Below are 19,820 nucleotides of genomic sequence, written 5' to 3'. Positions count from 1 at the left end.
TCTTGTATTATTGTGGTCTTTTTTGGGCATGAATTAGTCTAAATAAATTTGTGTCAGTGTAATATTCAATGAAAATATAGCATAATTTTGGCACTACTTACTACACTCTGTTTGATCATATTTAATTATGTGAACTCTAGTAGCTGCTTGTGAGAATTTGTTTTTATTGATGCCCAGTGATATAGCCAACTGTGAGGGGGATGGAAGGGAAGGGGGGTCGTGTGACCTTACCAAGATAACGTGGAGGAGAATACAAGTGTCATTTAAGTCTTGTAGTATCAGTAAGGTTACTCAAGAAACAATTGGTTTACACAAAGTAATTAGTATACAAGCAGGTCACTTTTCCATAGATGAAAGACAGGTTATCTCCTTGTTAAATGTACAAACACATACACAAACTTACACATGCAAACACTTTTCCACTTTCACACAACTAACCATCCACACTCTCTGAATTATTCGATTCACAGTCTTGCATATACAAACTAGCACTCACATGCAAACACAAATTTACACGAACACTTACACAAAAATGCGCATTTCACATACACACAAATACTCTTTTCACATATATTTCCAGCCTGGGCAAACAGAGAGCTCTCAAGCAATGGGAAGGCTGATGTACGAATTCCTTCGTCTGGAAAAGAGGAGTCCTTGGTTCTGACGCCAACAGAGGACACAAAAGTGAAGTTCTCAGTATCAGGAAACATGAGGACACTGTGTTGGAACACCAGCAGCTCCGGCCTGGCAGTAGTTGACGAAGAGACGGAGAGCGACTGTGGCGATCTGAAGAGCAACTCACCCGTCACCCTCAAGTTTTTGTTCGAGGTCAACAACGTTAAGGTAACCTTAATAACCTTCCAAAACATTAAGAACCTTCCAAACGAGGAATCCCACACCAATTACTCTTCCAACCTTAGGTTCTCTCTCGTACGGAATATTGGTCAGTCCTCACATCCCCCTTTTCAAGGCTGATAAGATTGCACAGCTAGAAAGTGTGTGTAGAGAGCTTTTAATGCGCGCGTAGAATCGGTGAAGTATTTAAACTACTGGAACAAACTCATACCACTCGAAGTTAGAAAATATTGAGTGGTATGTTAATAAAGTTAACTAATAATAAAATTATAAAACACTTAAATACTCTCCAATCCAACTTGTCTCACAACAATGTCTTTTCAATTATTGGTTAACGATTTCTCTTCAACAAAGCAAAATACTCTTTGCTTCATCATGTAGTAAATATACAGTTTCTAAAATACTATAGTTCAGAATACATCTAAAAATAGATTAGACAATTCCTTGTATTGTTATATTGTTAACTGTTGTCGGGTACAAGAATACAGTTCAATTCACTGCTAGGTGGAAAAAGAAGGATCAGGTGTAAGAAAATGTGCCCTAACGTCTCGTCCTCTCCGAGAATCGAATCCGGGACCAACCGGTTGTGATCCGACTCTATGGTTTTCATAAACAAACACCCTAATTTGGATATTATTCTGTTGTTGTTTGACTTTCTTCGTAGTCCCATACGAAGAATGATTAACAATTTATATTCTTAAGAATTTGGAAAAGTAAGAGAACATGACTGAAGAAAACTGCAGATAAAAGAGGTTACTAAAAGAACATTCAGAGATTTATAAAAATATCACAAAATAAAAGACGAAATAAGGGGACAAATACACGAGGGACAAGGTGACAAATTAACCCTGACCACCAAACAAATTTTCAGACATATTTATTGCTTGGAAAGTAAGATTGTATCTTTGATTGTTGCCGCCGAAGGCGGCTAGTTTATTGTGCACCCCATACTCATCCTGTGAGCGGTAGCGCAAAAGCATTATAGAGGGCACAAAAGGTCTTTATCAGACCTCATCTTAGATTATTACATAAACAATTTCTTCAATCCTTCACACCTTATAGATACAATGTCAGCTAGTTACAGAGAAAGTGCTATTACAAGAGCTACATATTTACAGTAAGTCATCATACATTAATGGTAGGTCTTGTCGTTAATACATAATAGTTTGGCCAATGGGGATATTACAGAGTCATAGGGGAGCTTCTGTTTATTATTAGTCCTCACAATACACTACTTGTTTCTGAATCTCATATGTCGTTCATCTACTGGAAGCAAAATGTGGGTACAGTGCAAGGATTTCAGGTAATTTATCCATGGTAATAAGATAGGTTGCCATATCATACAGAGTGAGCTTAGATTTATCTCTAAAAGGCTCAATTTTACAACAATCCAAGATATAGTGTTCGAGTGTGTGTCCCTGCCCCAACCCGTTCTCACACAAGACAGCACATATATGACTTAATGCTTAAAGTCAATATGTTGAATATGAATTAGTAAATATGTGATATATTCCCAGTTACTTTTTTTTCCAAGGCCCAAACTCTTCCTCACGTACCAACTTGCGTCTCACAGTACCCGTCCGTCAACCTAGATAGCAGAATAGTCGTGATTGGTTCAATTATAAGGAAAATTGTACTTTTCAGGTCCCACATGGGTTGTGAAATTTACCTACTATTGTCCATGCTCTTAGAATATTATAGATCAGCTACTTCCTATTGAAGGTTCGTAGTTTTGTTTTGAGAAATATTAGTTGTTCTTAGTAAATTATAATAAGCACTAAAAATTATTACATAGAATAACAGTCCTTCACCAATTAATATTATATATATGATGTAAACACATCCCATACTCATCCATACTCATCCCATACTCATCCCACAGGATGAGTATGGCGTCCACTACAACCCACAGGATGGGTATGGGGCTCCAACCACCCATAGAATGGGTATGGGGCTCCAACCACCCATAAAATGGGTATGGGGTCCAATAACACCCACTGGATGTGTATATGGCGTCCATTGCCGCGCGTCGAGCTCGAAAACCGCAGCATTCATCTCAGAACCATGCCTATTTCACGCAGATTCCTTAATAAACGTAAAAGTTTTATATGTCACAAGAAAGATAGAAATATAAGCTTCATTCTAAATACCTTACCATGGGCATATTTAAATTTAAACCGAAGATACGTGTACTTTTATAATAGCCGAGCTCCGACCCCGGACAGATCGATCGACCGAGCAACTCTCTCTCAGAACAATGTTTATTTCACGTGAATTCGTTAGTAAACATATATGTTTTATATGTCTCAAGAAAGACAGACATATAAGCTTCACTTTAAACACTTTACTATAGACATATTTAAATTTCTAATGAAGATTATTGTATTTTAAAAATTACGGAGCTCCCACCCCGTACAGACTGAACGACAGAGCAACTCTCTCTCAGATCAATGTTTATTTCACGTAAATTCGTTAATAAACACAAATGTTTTATAAGTCTTAAGCAAGATAGAAATAAGAGCTTCATTTTAAATACATTACAATAGACATATTTATAGCTCAAGTGAAGATACATATGTTTTTATAGTAGCGCTCAGTAGCTTGTCGGGCATGGAGTGCAGACGTGTGAGTCCATTGTGTGAGAACGGGTTGGCAACCCGTTCTCACACAAGACAGCACATATATGACTTAATGCTTAAAGTCAATATGTTGAATATGAATTAGTAAATATGTGATATATTCCCAGTTACTTTTTTTTCCAAGGCCCAAACTCTTCCTCACGTACCAACTTGCGTCTCACAGTACCCGTCCGTCAACCTAGATAGCAGAATAGTCGTGATTGGTTCAATTATAAGGAAAATTGTACTTTTCAGGTCCCACATGGGTTGTGAAATTTACCTACTATTGTCCATGCTCTTAGAATATTATAGATCAGCTACTTCCTATTGAAGGTTCGTAGTTTTGTTTTGAGAAATATTAGTTGTTCTTAGTAAATTATAATAAGCACTAAAAATTATTACATAGAATAACAGTCCTTCACCAATCAATATTATATACCATAGTTGGTGCTTTACAAATCTTTAAAGGATGTTTTGTAGGAACGGTAACAGAAAACGATGGTTCATTGGAATGTCTATGGGGTAAACTACTCTAAACAGGATGGTATTGTGTCTACTATACCAACTACAGGATCGGTATATTGTCCACTACCACCTGTTAGGTGAGTAAGGGGTGCAATACCACCCACAGAATGGGTATGAGGGTCACATCCACCCAGAGGATGAGTATGGGGATCACATCCACCCACAGGAAGGGTATGGGGTCCAATACCACCCACAGGATGAGTATGGCGTCCACTACAACCCACAGGATGGGTATGGGGCTCCAACCACCCATAGAATGGGTATGGGGCTCCAACCACCCATAAAATGGGTATGGGGTCCAATAACACCCACTGGATGTGTATATGGCGTCCATTGCCGCGCGTCGAGCTCGAAAACCGCAGCATTCATCTCAGAACCATGCCTATTTCACGCAGATTCCTTAATAAACGTAAAAGTTTTATATGTCACAAGAAAGATAGAAATATAAGCTTCATTCTAAATACCTTACCATGGGCATATTTAAATTTAAACCGAAGATACGTGTACTTTTATAATAGCCGAGCTCCGACCCCGGACAGATCGATCGACCGAGCAACTCTCTCTCAGAACAATGTTTATTTCACGTGAATTCGTTAGTAAACATATATGTTTTATATGTCTCAAGAAAGACAGACATATAAGCTTCACTTTAAACACTTTACTATAGACATATTTAAATTTCTAATGAAGATTATTGTATTTTAAAAATTACGGAGCTCCCACCCCGTACAGACTGAACGACAGAGCAACTCTCTCTCAGATCAATGTTTATTTCACGTAAATTCGTTAATAAACACAAATGTTTTATAAGTCTTAAGCAAGATAGAAATAAGAGCTTCATTTTAAATACATTACAATAGACATATTTATAGCTCAAGTGAAGATACATATGTTTTTATAGTAGCGCTCAGTAGCTTGTCGGGCATGGAGTGCAGACGTGTGAGTCCATTGTGTGAGAACGGGTTGGCAACCCGTTCTCACACAAGACAGCACATATATGACTTAATGCTTAAAGTCAATATGTTGAATATGAATTAGTAAATATGTGATATATTCCCAGTTACTTTTTTTTCCAAGGCCCAAACTCTTCCTCACGTACCAACTTGCGTCTCACAGTACCCGTCCGTCAACCTAGATAGCAGAATAGTCGTGATTGGTTCAATTATAAGGAAAATTGTACTTTTCAGGTCCCACATGGGTTGTGAAATTTACCTACTATTGTCCATGCTCTTAGAATATTATAGATCAGCTACTTCCTATTGAAGGTTCGTAGTTTTGTTTTGAGAAATATTAGTTGTTCTTAGTAAATTATAATAAGCACTAAAAATTATTACATAGAATAACAGTCCTTCACCAATCAATATTATATACCATAGTTGGTGCTTTACAAATCTTTAAAGGATGTTTTGTAGGAACGCTAACAGAAAACGATGGTTCATTGGAATGTCTATGGGGTAAACTACTCTAAACAGGATGGTATTGTGTCTACTATACCAACTACAGGATCGGTATATTGTCCACTACCACCTGTTAGGTGAGTAAGGGGTGCAATACCACCCACAGAATGGGTATGAGGGTCACATCCACCCAGAGGATGAGTATGGGGATCACATCCACCCACAGGAAGGGTATGGGGTCCAATACCACCCACAGGATGAGTATGGCGTCCACTACAACCCACAGGATGGGTATGGGGCTCCAACCACCCATAGAATGGGTATGGGGCTCCAACCACCCATAAAATGGGTATGGGGTCCAATAACACCCACTGGATGTGTATATGGCGTCCATTGCCGCGCGTCGAGCTCGAAAACCGCAGCATTCATCTCAGAACCATGCCTATTTCACGCAGATTCCTTAATAAACGTAAAAGTTTTATATGTCACAAGAAAGATAGAAATATAAGCTTCATTCTAAATACCTTACCATGGGCATATTTAAATTTAAACCGAAGATACGTGTACTTTTATAATAGCCGAGCTCCGACCCCGGACAGATCGATCGACCGAGCAACTCTCTCTCAGAACAATGTTTATTTCACGTGAATTCGTTAGTAAACATATATGTTTTATATGTCTCAAGAAAGACAGACATATAAGCTTCACTTTAAACACTTTACTATAGACATATTTAAATTTCTAATGAAGATTATTGTATTTTAAAAATTACGGAGCTCCCACCCCGTACAGACTGAACGACAGAGCAACTCTCTCTCAGATCAATGTTTATTTCACGTAAATTCGTTAATAAACACAAATGTTTTATAAGTCTTAAGCAAGATAGAAATAAGAGCTTCATTTTAAATACATTACAATAGACATATTTATAGCTCAAGTGAAGATACATATGTTTTTATAGTAGCGCTCAGTAGCTTGTCGGGCATGGAGTGCAGACGTGTGAGTCCATTGTGTGAGAACGGGTTGGCAACCCGTTCTCACACAAGACAGCACATATATGACTTAATGCTTAAAGTCAATATGTTGAATATGAATTAGTAAATATGTGATATATTCCCAGTTACTTTTTTTTCCAAGGCCCAAACTCTTCCTCACGTACCAACTTGCGTCTCACAGTACCCGTCCGTCAACCTAGATAGCAGAATAGTCGTGATTGGTTCAATTATAAGGAAAATTGTACTTTTCAGGTCCCACATGGGTTGTGAAATTTACCTACTATTGTCCATGCTCTTAGAATATTATAGATCAGCTACTTCCTATTGAAGGTTCGTAGTTTTGTTTTGAGAAATATTAGTTGTTCTTAGTAAATTATAATAAGCACTAAAAATTATTACATAGAATAACAGTCCTTCACCAATCAATATTATATACCATAGTTGGTGCTTTACAAATCTTTAAAGGATGTTTTGTAGGAACGCTAACAGAAAACGATGGTTCATTGGAATGTCTATGGGGTAAACTACTCTAAACAGGATGGTATTGTGTCTACTATACCAACTACAGGATCGGTATATTGTCCACTACCACCTGTTAGGTGAGTAAGGGCTGCAATACCACCCACAGAATGGGTATGAGGGTCACATCCACCCAGAGGATGAGTATGGGGATCACATCCACCCACAGGAAGGGTATGGGGTCCAGTACCACCCACAGGATGAGTATGGCGTCCACTACAACCCACAGGATGGGTATGGGGCTCCAACCACCCATAGAATGGGTATGGGGCTCCAACCACCCATAAAATGGGTATGGGGTCCAATAACACCCACTGGATGTGTATATGGCGTCCATTGCCGCGCGTCGAGCTCGAAAACCGCAGCATTCATCTCAGAACCATGCCTATTTCACGCAGATTCCTTAATAAACGTAAAAGTTTTATATGTCACAAGAAAGATAGAAATATAAGCTTCATTCTAAATACCTTACCATGGGCATATTTAAATTTAAACCGAAGATACGTGTACTTTTATAATAGCCGAGCTCCGACCCCGGACAGATCGATCGACCGAACTCTCTCTCAGAACAATGTTTATTTCACGTGAATTCGTTAGTAAACATATATGTTTTATATGTCTCAAGAAAGACAGACATATAAGCTTCACTTTAAACACTTTACTATAGACATATTTAAATTTCTAATGAAGATTATTGTATTTTAAAAATTACGGAGCTCCCACCCCGTACAGACTGAACGACAGAGCCACTCTCTCTCAGATCAATGTTTATTTCACGTAAATTCGTTAATAAACACAAATGTTTTATAAGTCTTAAGCAAGATAGAAATAAGAGCTTCATTTTAAATACATTACAATAGACATATTTATAGCTCAAGTGAAGATACATATGTTTTTATAGTAGCGCTCAGTAGCTTGTCGGGCATGGAGTGCAGACGTGTGAGTCCATTGTGTGAGAACGGGTTGGCAACCCGTTCTCACACAAGACAGCACATATATGACTTAATGCTTAAAGTCAATATGTTGAATATGAATTAGTAAATATGTGATATATTCCCAGTTACTTTTTTTTCCAAGGCCCAAACTCTTCCTCACGTACCAACTTGCGTCTCACAGTACCCGTCCGTCAACCTAGATAGCAGAATAGTCGTGATTGGTTCAATTATAAGGAAAATTGTACTTTTCAGGTCCCACATGGGTTGTGAAATTTACCTACTATTGTCCATGCTCTTAGAATATTATAGATCAGCTACTTCCTATTGAAGGTTCGTAGTTTTGTTTTGAGAAATATTAGTTGTTCTTAGTAAATTATAATAAGCACTAAAAATTATTACATAGAATAACAGTCCTTCACCAATCAATATTATATACCATAGTTGGTGCTTTACAAATCTTTAAAGGATGTTTTGTAGGAACGCTAACAGAAAACGATGGTTCATTGGAATGTCTATGGGGTAAACTACTCTAAACAGGATGGTATTGTGTCTACTATACCAACTACAGGATCGGTATATTGTCCACTACCACCTGTTAGGTGAGTAAGGGCTGCAATACCACCCACAGAATGGGTATGAGGGTCACATCCACCCAGAGGATGAGTATGGGGATCACATCCACCCACAGGAAGGGTATGGGGTCCAATACCACCCACAGGATGAGTATGGCGTCCACTACAACCCACAGGATGGGTATGGGGCTCCAACCACCCATAGAATGGGTATGGGGCTCCAACCACCCATAAAATGGGTATGGGGTCCAATAACACCCACTGGATGTGTATATGGCGTCCATTGCCGCGCGTCGAGCTCGAAAACCGCAGCATTCATCTCAGAACCATGCCTATTTCACGCAGATTCCTTAATAAACGTAAAAGTTTTATATGTCACAAGAAAGATAGAAATATAAGCTTCATTCTAAATACCTTACCATGGGCATATTTAAATTTAAACCGAAGATACGTGTACTTTTATAATAGCCGAGCTCCGACCCCGGACAGATCGATCGACCGAGCAACTCTCTCTCAGAACAATGTTTATTTCACGTGAATTCGTTAGTAAACATATATGTTTTATATGTCTCAAGAAAGACAGACATATAAGCTTCACTTTAAACACTTTACTATAGACATATTTAAATTTCTAATGAAGATTATTGTATTTTAAAAATTACGGAGCTCCCACCCCGTACAGACTGAACGACAGAGCAACTCTCTCTCAGATCAATGTTTATTTCACGTAAATTCGTTAATAAACACAAATGTTTTATAAGTCTTAAGCAAGATAGAAATAAGAGCTTCATTTTAAATACATTACAATAGACATATTTATAGCTCAAGTGAAGATACATATGTTTTTATAGTAGCGCTCAGTAGCTTGTCGGGCATGGAGTGCAGACGTGTGAGTCCATTGTGTGAGAACGGGTTGGCAACCCGTTCTCACACAAGACAGCACATATATGACTTAATGCTTAAAGTCAATATGTTGAATATGAATTAGTAAATATGTGATATATTCCCAGTTACTTTTTTTTCCAAGGCCCAAACTCTTCCTCACGTACCAACTTGCGTCTCACAGTACCCGTCCGTCAACCTAGATAGCAGAATAGTCGTGATTGGTTCAATTATAAGGAAAATTGTACTTTTCAGGTCCCACATGGGTTGTGAAATTTACCTACTATTGTCCATGCTCTTAGAATATTATAGATCAGCTACTTCCTATTGAAGGTTCGTAGTTTTGTTTTGAGAAATATTAGTTGTTCTTAGTAAATTATAATAAGCACTAAAAATTATTACATAGAATAACAGTCCTTCACCAATCAATATTATATACCATAGTTGGTGCTTTACAAATCTTTAAAGGATGTTTTGTAGGAACGCTAACAGAAAACGATGGTTCATTGGAATGTCTATGGGGTAAACTACTCTAAACAGGATGGTATTGTGTCTACTATACCAACTACAGGATCGGTATATTGTCCACTACCACCTGTTAGGTGAGTAAGGGGTGCAATACCACCCACAGAATGGGTATGAGGGTCACATCCACCCAGAGGATGAGTATGGGGATCACATCCACCCACAGGAAGGGTATGGGGTCCAATACCACCCACAGGATGAGTATGGCGTCCACTACAACCCACAGGATGGGTATGGGGCTCCAACCACCCATAGAATGGGTATGGGGCTCCAACCACCCATAAAATGGGTATGGGGTCCAATAACACCCACTGGATGTGTATATGGCGTCCATTGCCGCGCGTCGAGCTCGAAAACCGCAGCATTCATCTCAGAACCATGCCTATTTCACGCAGATTCCTTAATAAACGTAAAAGTTTTATATGTCACAAGAAAGATAGAAATATAAGCTTCATTCTAAATACCTTACCATGGGCATATTTAAATTTAAACCGAAGATACGTGTACTTTTATAATAGCCGAGCTCCGACCCCGGACAGATCGATCGACCGAGCAACTCTCTCTCAGAACAATGTTTATTTCACGTGAATTCGTTAGTAAACATATATGTTTTATATGTCTCAAGAAAGACAGACATATAAGCTTCACTTTAAACACTTTACTATAGACATATTTAAATTTCTAATGAAGATTATTGTATTTTAAAAATTACGGAGCTCCCACCCCGTACAGACTGAACGACAGAGCAACTCTCTCTCAGATCAATGTTTATTTCACGTAAATTCGTTAATAAACACAAATGTTTTATAAGTCTTAAGCAAGATAGAAATAAGAGCTTCATTTTAAATACATTACAATAGACATATTTATAGCTCAAGTGAAGATACATATGTTTTTATAGTAGCGCTCAGTAGCTTGTCGGGCATGGAGTGCAGACGTGTGAGTCCATTGTGTGAGAACGGGTTGGCAACCCGTTCTCACACAAGACAGCACATATATGACTTAATGCTTAAAGTCAATATGTTGAATATGAATTAGTAAATATGTGATATATTCCCAGTTACTTTTTTTTCCAAGGCCCAAACTCTTCCTCACGTACCAACTTGCGTCTCACAGTACCCGTCCGTCAACCTAGATAGCAGAATAGTCGTGATTGGTTCAATTATAAGGAAAATTGTACTTTTCAGGTCCCACATGGGTTGTGAAATTTACCTACTATTGTCCATGCTCTTAGAATATTATAGATCAGCTACTTCCTATTGAAGGTTCGTAGTTTTGTTTTGAGAAATATTAGTTGTTCTTAGTAAATTATAATAAGCACTAAAAATTATTACATAGAATAACAGTCCTTCACCAATCAATATTATATACCATAGTTGGTGCTTTACAAATCTTTAAAGGATGTTTTGTAGGAACGCTAACAGAAAACGATGGTTCATTGGAATGTCTATGGGGTAAACTACTCTAAACAGGATGGTATTGTGTCTACTATACCAACTACAAGATCGGTATATTGTCCACTACCACCTGTTAGGTGAGTAAGGGGTGCAATACCACCCACAGAATGGGTATGAGGGTCACATCCACCCAGAGGATGAGTATGGGGATCACATCCACCCACAGGAAGGGTATGGGGTCCAATACCACCCACAGGATGAGTATGGCGTCCACTACAACCCACAGGATGGGTATGGGGCTCCAACCACCCATAGAATGGGTATGGGGCTCCAACCACCCATAAAATGGGTATGGGGTCCAATAACACCCACTGGATGTGTATATGGCGTCCATTGCCGCGCGTCGAGCTCGAAAACCGCAGCATTCATCTCAGAACCATGCCTATTTCACGCAGATTCCTTAATAAACGTAAAAGTTTTATATGTCACAAGAAAGATAGAAATATAAGCTTCATTCTAAATACCTTACCATGGGCATATTTAAATTTAAACCGAAGATACGTGTACTTTTATAATAGCCGAGCTCCGACCCCGGACAGATCGATCGACCGAGCAACTCTCTCTCAGAACAATGTTTATTTCACGTGAATTCGTTAGTAAACATATATGTTTTATATGTCTCAAGAAAGACAGACATATAAGCTTCACTTTAAACACTTTACTATAGACATATTTAAATTTCTAATGAAGATTATTGTATTTTAAAAATTACGGAGCTCCCACCCCGTACAGACTGAACGACAGAGCAACTCTCTCTCAGATCAATGTTTATTTCACGTAAATTCGTTAATAAACACAAATGTTTTATAAGTCTTAAGCAAGATAGAAATAAGAGCTTCATTTTAAATACATTACAATAGACATATTTATAGCTCAAGTGAAGATACATATGTTTTTATAGTAGCGCTCAGTAGCTTGTCGGGCATGGAGTGCAGACGCCTACGCACTTGCCGATATATTGTATAATTAACAAAGATACGCTAATAAAGCCTAAAATCTTATATGCCTCCAGAAAGACCGATATATGAACATTATTATAATTGCACCAAATGAAATATATCATGTTCGAGAACAAAGATATATCAATTTTAAATTAAGTTTCGACTCTCTCTCGGGTGAGAGAGATGGGGCGACTCTCGCCCCATCTATTGGAGATTCTGTGCACTAAATACCCAAAGCTACTCAAACCCTCCTAGCATTATTTAAGTAATGAAGTAATATGGTATATTTACTCACTATAATGTGGGTGCTGAATGCAGAACATGAGAAAACATATATTTACTCCAAACTAATATAATTTCATTATGAAATAAGTAGCATCAAAGGAAGTCGATGGTCCAAGCAGCAATGTTGTGGAGCGACTTATCCAAGATATATCGTTGTTTGGAAAGTGTTTGTTGGCATATCCAGTTGTCGCACTTCTCTGCTCAAATTATCACAAATTTAAATTATAATGTTAACAAGTAGAATACGTATTTTTAATAAAATCTAACATAACTAGCCAGAAAACATTTAACATTAATTAAAAAATATATGTTTGGAAGTTAAATCGACTTCATAGGACAATGGTTTTGTTATATATACTCGTTATTCGTTGACATGCGTTCGCTACTTAAACTACCATGTACTGTACTTATGTAAAATCTCCCATGTCTCTTCGCTCATCTCACCGAACCCTACAGGCTCTGTGATATATTGTTTAATTAATTGAGATTCACAAATAAAGCTAATAATTGTATATGTTATCAAAAAGGCAGAGCTTAGTTTAGTTCATTTATTATACACTCCATACCCATCCTATGGACGATAGTGGAGTGTTACAGAGGCACATAATGGGCTCAGGGAATGAGCCCCACAATTCATATAGCCAAGCAAGTTATAATCTTGATAAGGTAGTTACAAAAGTCAATGCACATTGTCACATCAACAATGGGCTCGAGACCGACCACAAGTACAGTTTATAATTTAAGCAACTGACATATATGGAGGGCTAGTGTCACAATTGATATGTTTATCCTACACATAACCCCCTCTCCCCCATCCAATGGGCAGCGGTGGATAGGTTACAATCAAGTTTTTTTTTTTGCGTTTTATTCAGAGATTAGATCTTATTAGGTGAGGAAAGATATTCATATTTTAAAGAAGGTTTCTTGGCTCTCCATTTGTAACAAACTTACACATTGATGGAAAATATACAACCTTTTGAAAATCAATATTAGTTTGATCTAGATATTGTAATTAACGAAAGTATTTATGTCATCAGAAAGGTAGAAATATAGGATACATTTAAAATCCTTTGTCATAAATATAACTGAAGTGAAAACGAAGATATATGCGTTTTGATAGTTACTTAATGGCTTGCTCTGAGAGTGTGAAGCCCTGCACACCAGCCAATAAATTGTATAATTAGTTTCCATATATTTTAATTAATCTTAAAAATCTATATGTCAGAAGAAAGGAAGATGTAGTCGTTAATGTGACAACATTTAAAAATATATATCTCTTAAGTTAAATAAATAATACCACCTTATCGCCGGTGTCCGGACACATGAGAACTACCTAGGTATCAGTATCCAGCCAGGCGGGGATCACAGGCTGCACAATACTGATAAATTATGTAATGCACTACTTGTGGTCCATCTCGAACCCATTTATGATTTGACGACTTATAGTGAATTTTGTAACTAGCTCATTAAGATTGTATCTTGCTTAGCTAAATGAATTGTGGGGTTCGGTCCATTCATTTTCTTTCTTTATTATGCACCCCATAATACCCATCCTGTGGGCGGTGGTGTAAAGGATTACAGAGGCACATAATCGGTTCAGGAACTGAACCCTCTAGTTCGTTTAGCTAAGCAAATAACAATCTTTTGACGCTAGTTACAAAATTATTTATGTACACATACTTATGCATACATGTACATATACATACGTATACATATATAAATACACATACATATTTAATCACCCACACAAATACACACATCAGTAATTTTTTGTGTCACAAGTGATTCAACAAGAGGCTCACAACAGTCACTATACAAGGCACTTTACATTTATGGTGAGTCACACAGTTATTAGTCTTGCTGCACACCCACCCAACTGGGCGGCAGCTTTACAGTCATGTGCTCCACACCCACCCAACTGGGCGGCAGCTTTACAGTCATGTGCTCCACACCCACCCAACTGGGCGGCAGCTTTACAGTCATGTGCTCCACACCCACCCAACTGGGCGGCAGCTTTACAGTCATGTGCTCCACACCCACCCAACTGGGCGGCAGCTTTACAGTTACCTGGTGTTATTCTTCACCTATATCTTTTTCTGGTTAATCCCTATTTACATTATGCAGTTCAGGTTTCGTCGCCATACTATAGTTTTTAGTTTAGTTAATTTATCACATAATGGGTTCAGGGACTGAACACACAATTTATTTATCTAAGCAAGTTACAATCTTGAGGAGCTAGCCACAAAATTCATAACACATCGTCACATCAACAACATGTGTTCGAGATCGACCACAAGTACAGTTTCTAAATTAAGCAAATGCTATATGTGGAGAGCTAGTGTCACAATTGATATGTTTGTCCTGCACATTTCCACAGTAGTTTGCTTGGGTTTGCTTGGGTACATAGACAAGAGACTGAACTTCAGCACCCACATACAACACATAAAGGGATGCTCTGAGAGAGAGAGAGAGAGGGAGAGTAAAAATATCCACTGAGGTCTGATTAAGTCCTTTTGGGGACCTTAATCATTAGGACGTTCAATGATTAACGCAAAGTGAGGCGTATTCAGATGGTATATTGACAACATTCAGCATATCTCATAATGACCTAGTAGTACTTGGTGCACAAATACCTTTTCCAAGGGAATCACAAAACATAATTAAACACAACTGTACTGTACAGTGTTATATATTTATTTCAGTTTGAACAATTTTTAACATTAAAGGATAAATCCTTTAATTGGTTGAAATTGGTTTTAATATTCGAAATCTAATTTGTTGATGTTAAATAATATAAGGTTCAAATTTATTAAGATACATACTTTAAAAACTAATTCTATTTGAAATTTAAATAACATTAAAAGAGTACAGAATATAACAAATACCGACTATATAAAAGGCCTGATAGTTGCAGCACTTAATTATGCTATTGTAACACATTGAAAGTAATAACACTATTTGATTCAGCAAAGCATTTGGTGAGGTTATAATAATAATAATAATAATAATAATAATAATAATAATAATAATAATAATGTATTAATTAAGTATTTTAAATTATAATTTACAACTTGCTAGCGCACAAGAAACAAATCCACGAATCATCATTACATTCTGTAACACCTACACATGATCCATGGTGCCAAATATTGCAACGGTCACAGCATACCATCAGCTTCAAATCATTTAGCTTTCTGCAAATGCAGTACACTTCCATCGAGCATGACCGGATGATTCGTTTTCTTCTCAGTGTCTGAGCTGCAGGGAATGAGATGAGACACTTTCCTTTAAAGTTCTCTTGAAGATGTTGTCTCATTCTGCATATCATACGAGGTTCACCGGATCTACACCACTTGCAAGTGATGCAGCAAACGCCACAGCATATACCCCACTCATACTTGAGTCCTTGTGTCTGCTGACATTCATTATATTGCATATCAGCTTATCATCCTGGCAATTAGCAAGAGCATACAAGATAACTTCAGTAGATTTGGATGGTAATTTATGCCTGGTGTCGTATATGTTAATTTGTCCAGTTACTCCAATGTTGTTTATGTAATATTCTTTACAGTAAAGAATTAAAAAAAAAAGTGGAACTGCCTGAACTCAGACCGCGCTCGGGGTGTAGAAGAACTCCCAAAACCCTCTCCAGGTATGTTCCAGGTATGTACACATAAGAACTAAAAGACTTTATATCGTATGTATTTTAAAATTTGATTAAAACTTTTAAAATGAATCAATTAGCAGCTTAATCTAATCTCACCCCAAAAAATTTTGTACAAATTCTTTGTAAACTGTTTTGACTGCCAGATACTGAAGCCTCGCTGACTGAAGATCCAAGTTTGCCTCTCTTAACAAATATGTACATATTTTTAGCCTCTGTCATTTTTTTCCAATGACCACCTTGATGTTCGGCACTTTGCCCAAGCTAAAGTACTGATTTTAACTTCCAACATCTGGAGCCAGATTCACGAAGCAGTTATGCAAGTACTTACGAACGTGTACATCTTTCTTCAATCTTTGATGGCTTTGCTTACATTTATTAAACAGTTTACAAGCATGAAAACTTGCCAATCAACTGTTGTTATTCTTATAAACAGCCTCCTGGTGCTTCCGAGTTCATTAACTGTTTAATAATTTTAACCAAAGCCGCCAAAGATTAAGAATTGATGTATAGGTTCATAAGTGCTTGCATAACTGCTTCGTGAATCTGGCCCCTGGACTTTAACTGTTGAAGAATAAGTCATCAAATTATCAATACATGTCATAAGGGAACTGAATTTTATAGATTGTGGTGAGATTTTACTCTTCTTCATCTTTTCCCGTGTCACTACCGAAGCTCAGAGTCGTGTCGTCTTTAATCACACATAACATGGATCATTAGCACTTTCAGGTCAATTGTTACTGCTCCTAAACATCTTGTCGACTACAAATTTGCTAATTTTGCATTTAAGAAAAACTGTTCGCAAAGAAAACTCGCCATATAAAAAGTGTGACAAGACTGTACCAGTCAATAATATTATTGACTGGTACAGTCCTAGTTATAATATTTTATTTAATTTGTATCAATTTTGTTATCAAGGTATTGATTTAATGTTTTTGTACACATAAACCGACTGTTCATCTTTAAACAATTTAACCACTAAGCCACATAATTCAGACTGCATCCAAATCAAATGATTGTTTAATTCAGTCACAATTTTTAGTCTTTGGGTATGATTTAGGGAACTACCAATGTATATCCACCCTTCCTTGACATTGCCTTCAACAGAATGAGTTTACGCAGTGCAGTGTATATGCCCAGTCAATTTACTGGTGTGCATGGTGGCATAGTCCAATTACTTGGCCCAAGTTTACGCATTTACAGAATTTTTTGCAGCCGAATTTGTTCGTTTTGCTTCAGCTATGGGTTTCCTTCTTGGAGCACATCTGGAGAGGGTATCGGGAATTCTACTCCCCAAGTCCAGCCTGAGGCTAGGCTCGACTAGCCTCAATCGCACCCAACCTTCACCTGACCTTATCCTTTCAGTTAGGTTAAGCCTGAATCGCCTGCCTCGGCTACCTGGTCTTTTCTTGCGCCCTTTCCCCTGCCTACCCACAATCAGAAGCCTAGGTATGTCGAGATGAAATATGAGCGGGGGTGGGTCGATAGGCATTATTATAGTGCTGGTGCTGCCATCTGGTGGCAGTCAGCATCACAGACCTAATGGCAGTTTGGTAGTTAGCTAAGGCACTGTTTAATAATCTCTGTGTTGTCAAGTAGTACCTGAAAAAAGGTTAGCGATTATGAAAATAATTTTTTTATTGACATCCAGGGCAGATTCAAGTATATACCAGCAAGACCCAACAGGGCCAATAGCCTTGACTGCAAAAAGAGCCAATTCAAAGAGTGTAGGATCTTGCTTTGGGTAACAAACAGGTGGGATAACTAAAATTAAAAATTATGAATTTTACACTAGAAATGTACACCGTTAGACTTGATTCAGCTCTAAACAAAAATTAACCAATTAAATATGTGTCTAAATTCTAGTGATTCTCGGTACAGGCAACTCTGTCTAGCCGAACATACCTTACGTGCTGTGTTAGTCCAAGCAAGGTAAGTGAAGTGAGAGTCGATTGAACAGGCTATTACTTCAGTGTTTAACTTCCGAAACTCTTCCACTCAATCATTAAAAGCCAAAATCTCAGTTGGACACACAAATGTACTGAAAAAAGTCAACAAAGCAGTTACAAACATTTAACGGATAATTAAAGAAAAACATTGTAACAATAAAAAATTCAATAATGACGAGTAAAACATGAAAAAGTAGTACGCAAAAAGCATCATTAAGTTGCCCTCTTAAGTTAATATTCACCATCATAGGACCAGGATAAGAAACAATTAAGAACAACAACATTCTAGCACTGGCACCACTGTCAGGGTTTAATCATTCTTTCAGATGTTATTGAATACAATAAAGATCACTAGAATAATTAACATAAGTGCAGTCCATGAACTTAAAAAAAGCCTTCAAGTTACTTTCTTGGTATCACATGTAACCACCAACTGTAGGCTCACACTGTTCATTTTCCTGCCTGGCTGCCACCGCCACCACTACCACCATCAACCCCAGTGGCAGCAACATGTACACTACAAGTTTGCATGACAGACTTGCTGGATACCTTCTAGATGGGGTTCTGGGAGTTCTTCTACTCCCCAAGCCCGGCCCGGGGACCAGGCTTGAATTGTGAGAGCCTGGTTCACCAGGCTGTTGCTATTTGCAGCCCACTGTAGAGTAGCAAAGCAAAGAATGCAGAAGAATTGAGAGAAAATGAAAAATAATTGTCCCACATAACAGGAAAAGAAATGGGTGAAACCACAGGAGCAAAAAAAATCAGTGGAGAGCTTGGGATGAGCCATATGGAACCATATGGAAATCCAAAAGCCATATGGAACCTGTAAGAAAACATACAAAGTAGCTACAGTAAATAATTCACAGGCATAATCTAACCTTAAAAGTACAGGTAACAGCTGCTTGACACTCACAAGTCTAATGGGTAGAAGAAGAAGACTAGGTATTTGCCACGGAAATCGGAGAGCTTCAACTCTTGAAACTGGCCGTCAATTACAGCAGTACCTTCCCATGCTGGTGCAGGCCTGCTTACTGCAATAAATATAAATAACGATTGATATACAAAAATCATTCCGAGCAATGAGTCGAGTAATTTTACCAATTTTACAATTCCTGCCAGCATCAACTTAAAATATTATATATGCAAGACTTTATTAACATATTTAAATATGTTAATATACACAAATGATATTAAAATCCAATGTTGACCAGATCACATACTAATAAGTGAAGGGACGACGTTTCGGTCCGTCCTGGACCATTCCGAAGTCGATTGTGACTTGAGAATGGTCCAGGACGGACCGAAACGTCGTCGTCCCTTCACTTTCAAGTATGTGGTCTGGTCAACATACTTCAACCACGTCATTGTGACTCTTGTGACTTAAAATCCTCTTATTATTATACAGTATTTGTACCAAAGCCAAATACCCACTCATGGCTTTGGTCCACTGGAGGTTGTGCCCAGATGCCCGGCCCTCGGTGTTAGGGTAGACGGCTCCTCCAGCGAAGGTGTGGCACTGCTCGTCTGCCAAGCCTGCCACACCCACGCCCATGTACATGAGCCCCACGAGGGCACACAGCTGGAGAAGCGCCATCAGGATGGGTAGGTGAGCCACAGCTTGTACAGAGGTGGTGGCTTGGGCGTCACAACAACAGTATATGGCCGTTTGTGATTGGTGGAAGGAGATGTGTCCCGATCATC

General features: G+C 38.1%; 2 protein-coding genes across 5 annotated transcripts in view; one reads left to right on the top strand and one right to left on the bottom strand.

Annotated features, from left to right (window-relative positions):
- LOC138357577 (uncharacterized) overlaps positions 1-16,242 on the top strand; it is a 24,666-nt gene extending 8,424 nt beyond the window's left edge. For 2 of the 4 annotated variants that reach the window (XM_069314526.1, XM_069314525.1), the window contains exon 4: positions 581-2,282. In XM_069314526.1, the coding sequence (XP_069170627.1) occupies positions 581-975 (395 nt within the window). In that variant the 3' untranslated portion in view covers positions 976-2,282. Of the gene's footprint in view, positions 1-580; positions 2,283-15,756; positions 15,887-16,077 lie in introns of those variants that run through there. The other 2 variants (XM_069314528.1, XM_069314527.1) reach the window with 2 other exon arrangements.
- On the bottom strand, positions 15,818-19,820 carry LOC138357578 (peroxiredoxin-4-like). Its single transcript, XM_069314529.1, has 4 exons — positions 19,551-19,820; positions 19,033-19,150; positions 18,076-18,211; positions 15,818-15,956 (listed from the first exon to the last, which is right to left on the bottom strand). The coding sequence occupies exons 1-3, from the start codon at positions 19,711-19,713 to the stop codon at positions 18,169-18,171; spliced, it is 324 nt and encodes a 107-aa protein (XP_069170630.1). The 5' UTR covers positions 19,714-19,820; the 3' UTR covers positions 15,818-15,956; positions 18,076-18,168.

Source organism: Procambarus clarkii, chromosome 79 (assembly GCF_040958095.1).
Source record: "Procambarus clarkii isolate CNS0578487 chromosome 79, FALCON_Pclarkii_2.0, whole genome shotgun sequence".
Taxonomy (NCBI): Eukaryota; Metazoa; Arthropoda; class Malacostraca; order Decapoda; family Cambaridae; genus Procambarus; species Procambarus clarkii.
This window is presented reverse-complemented; position numbering and strand designations above follow the sequence as displayed.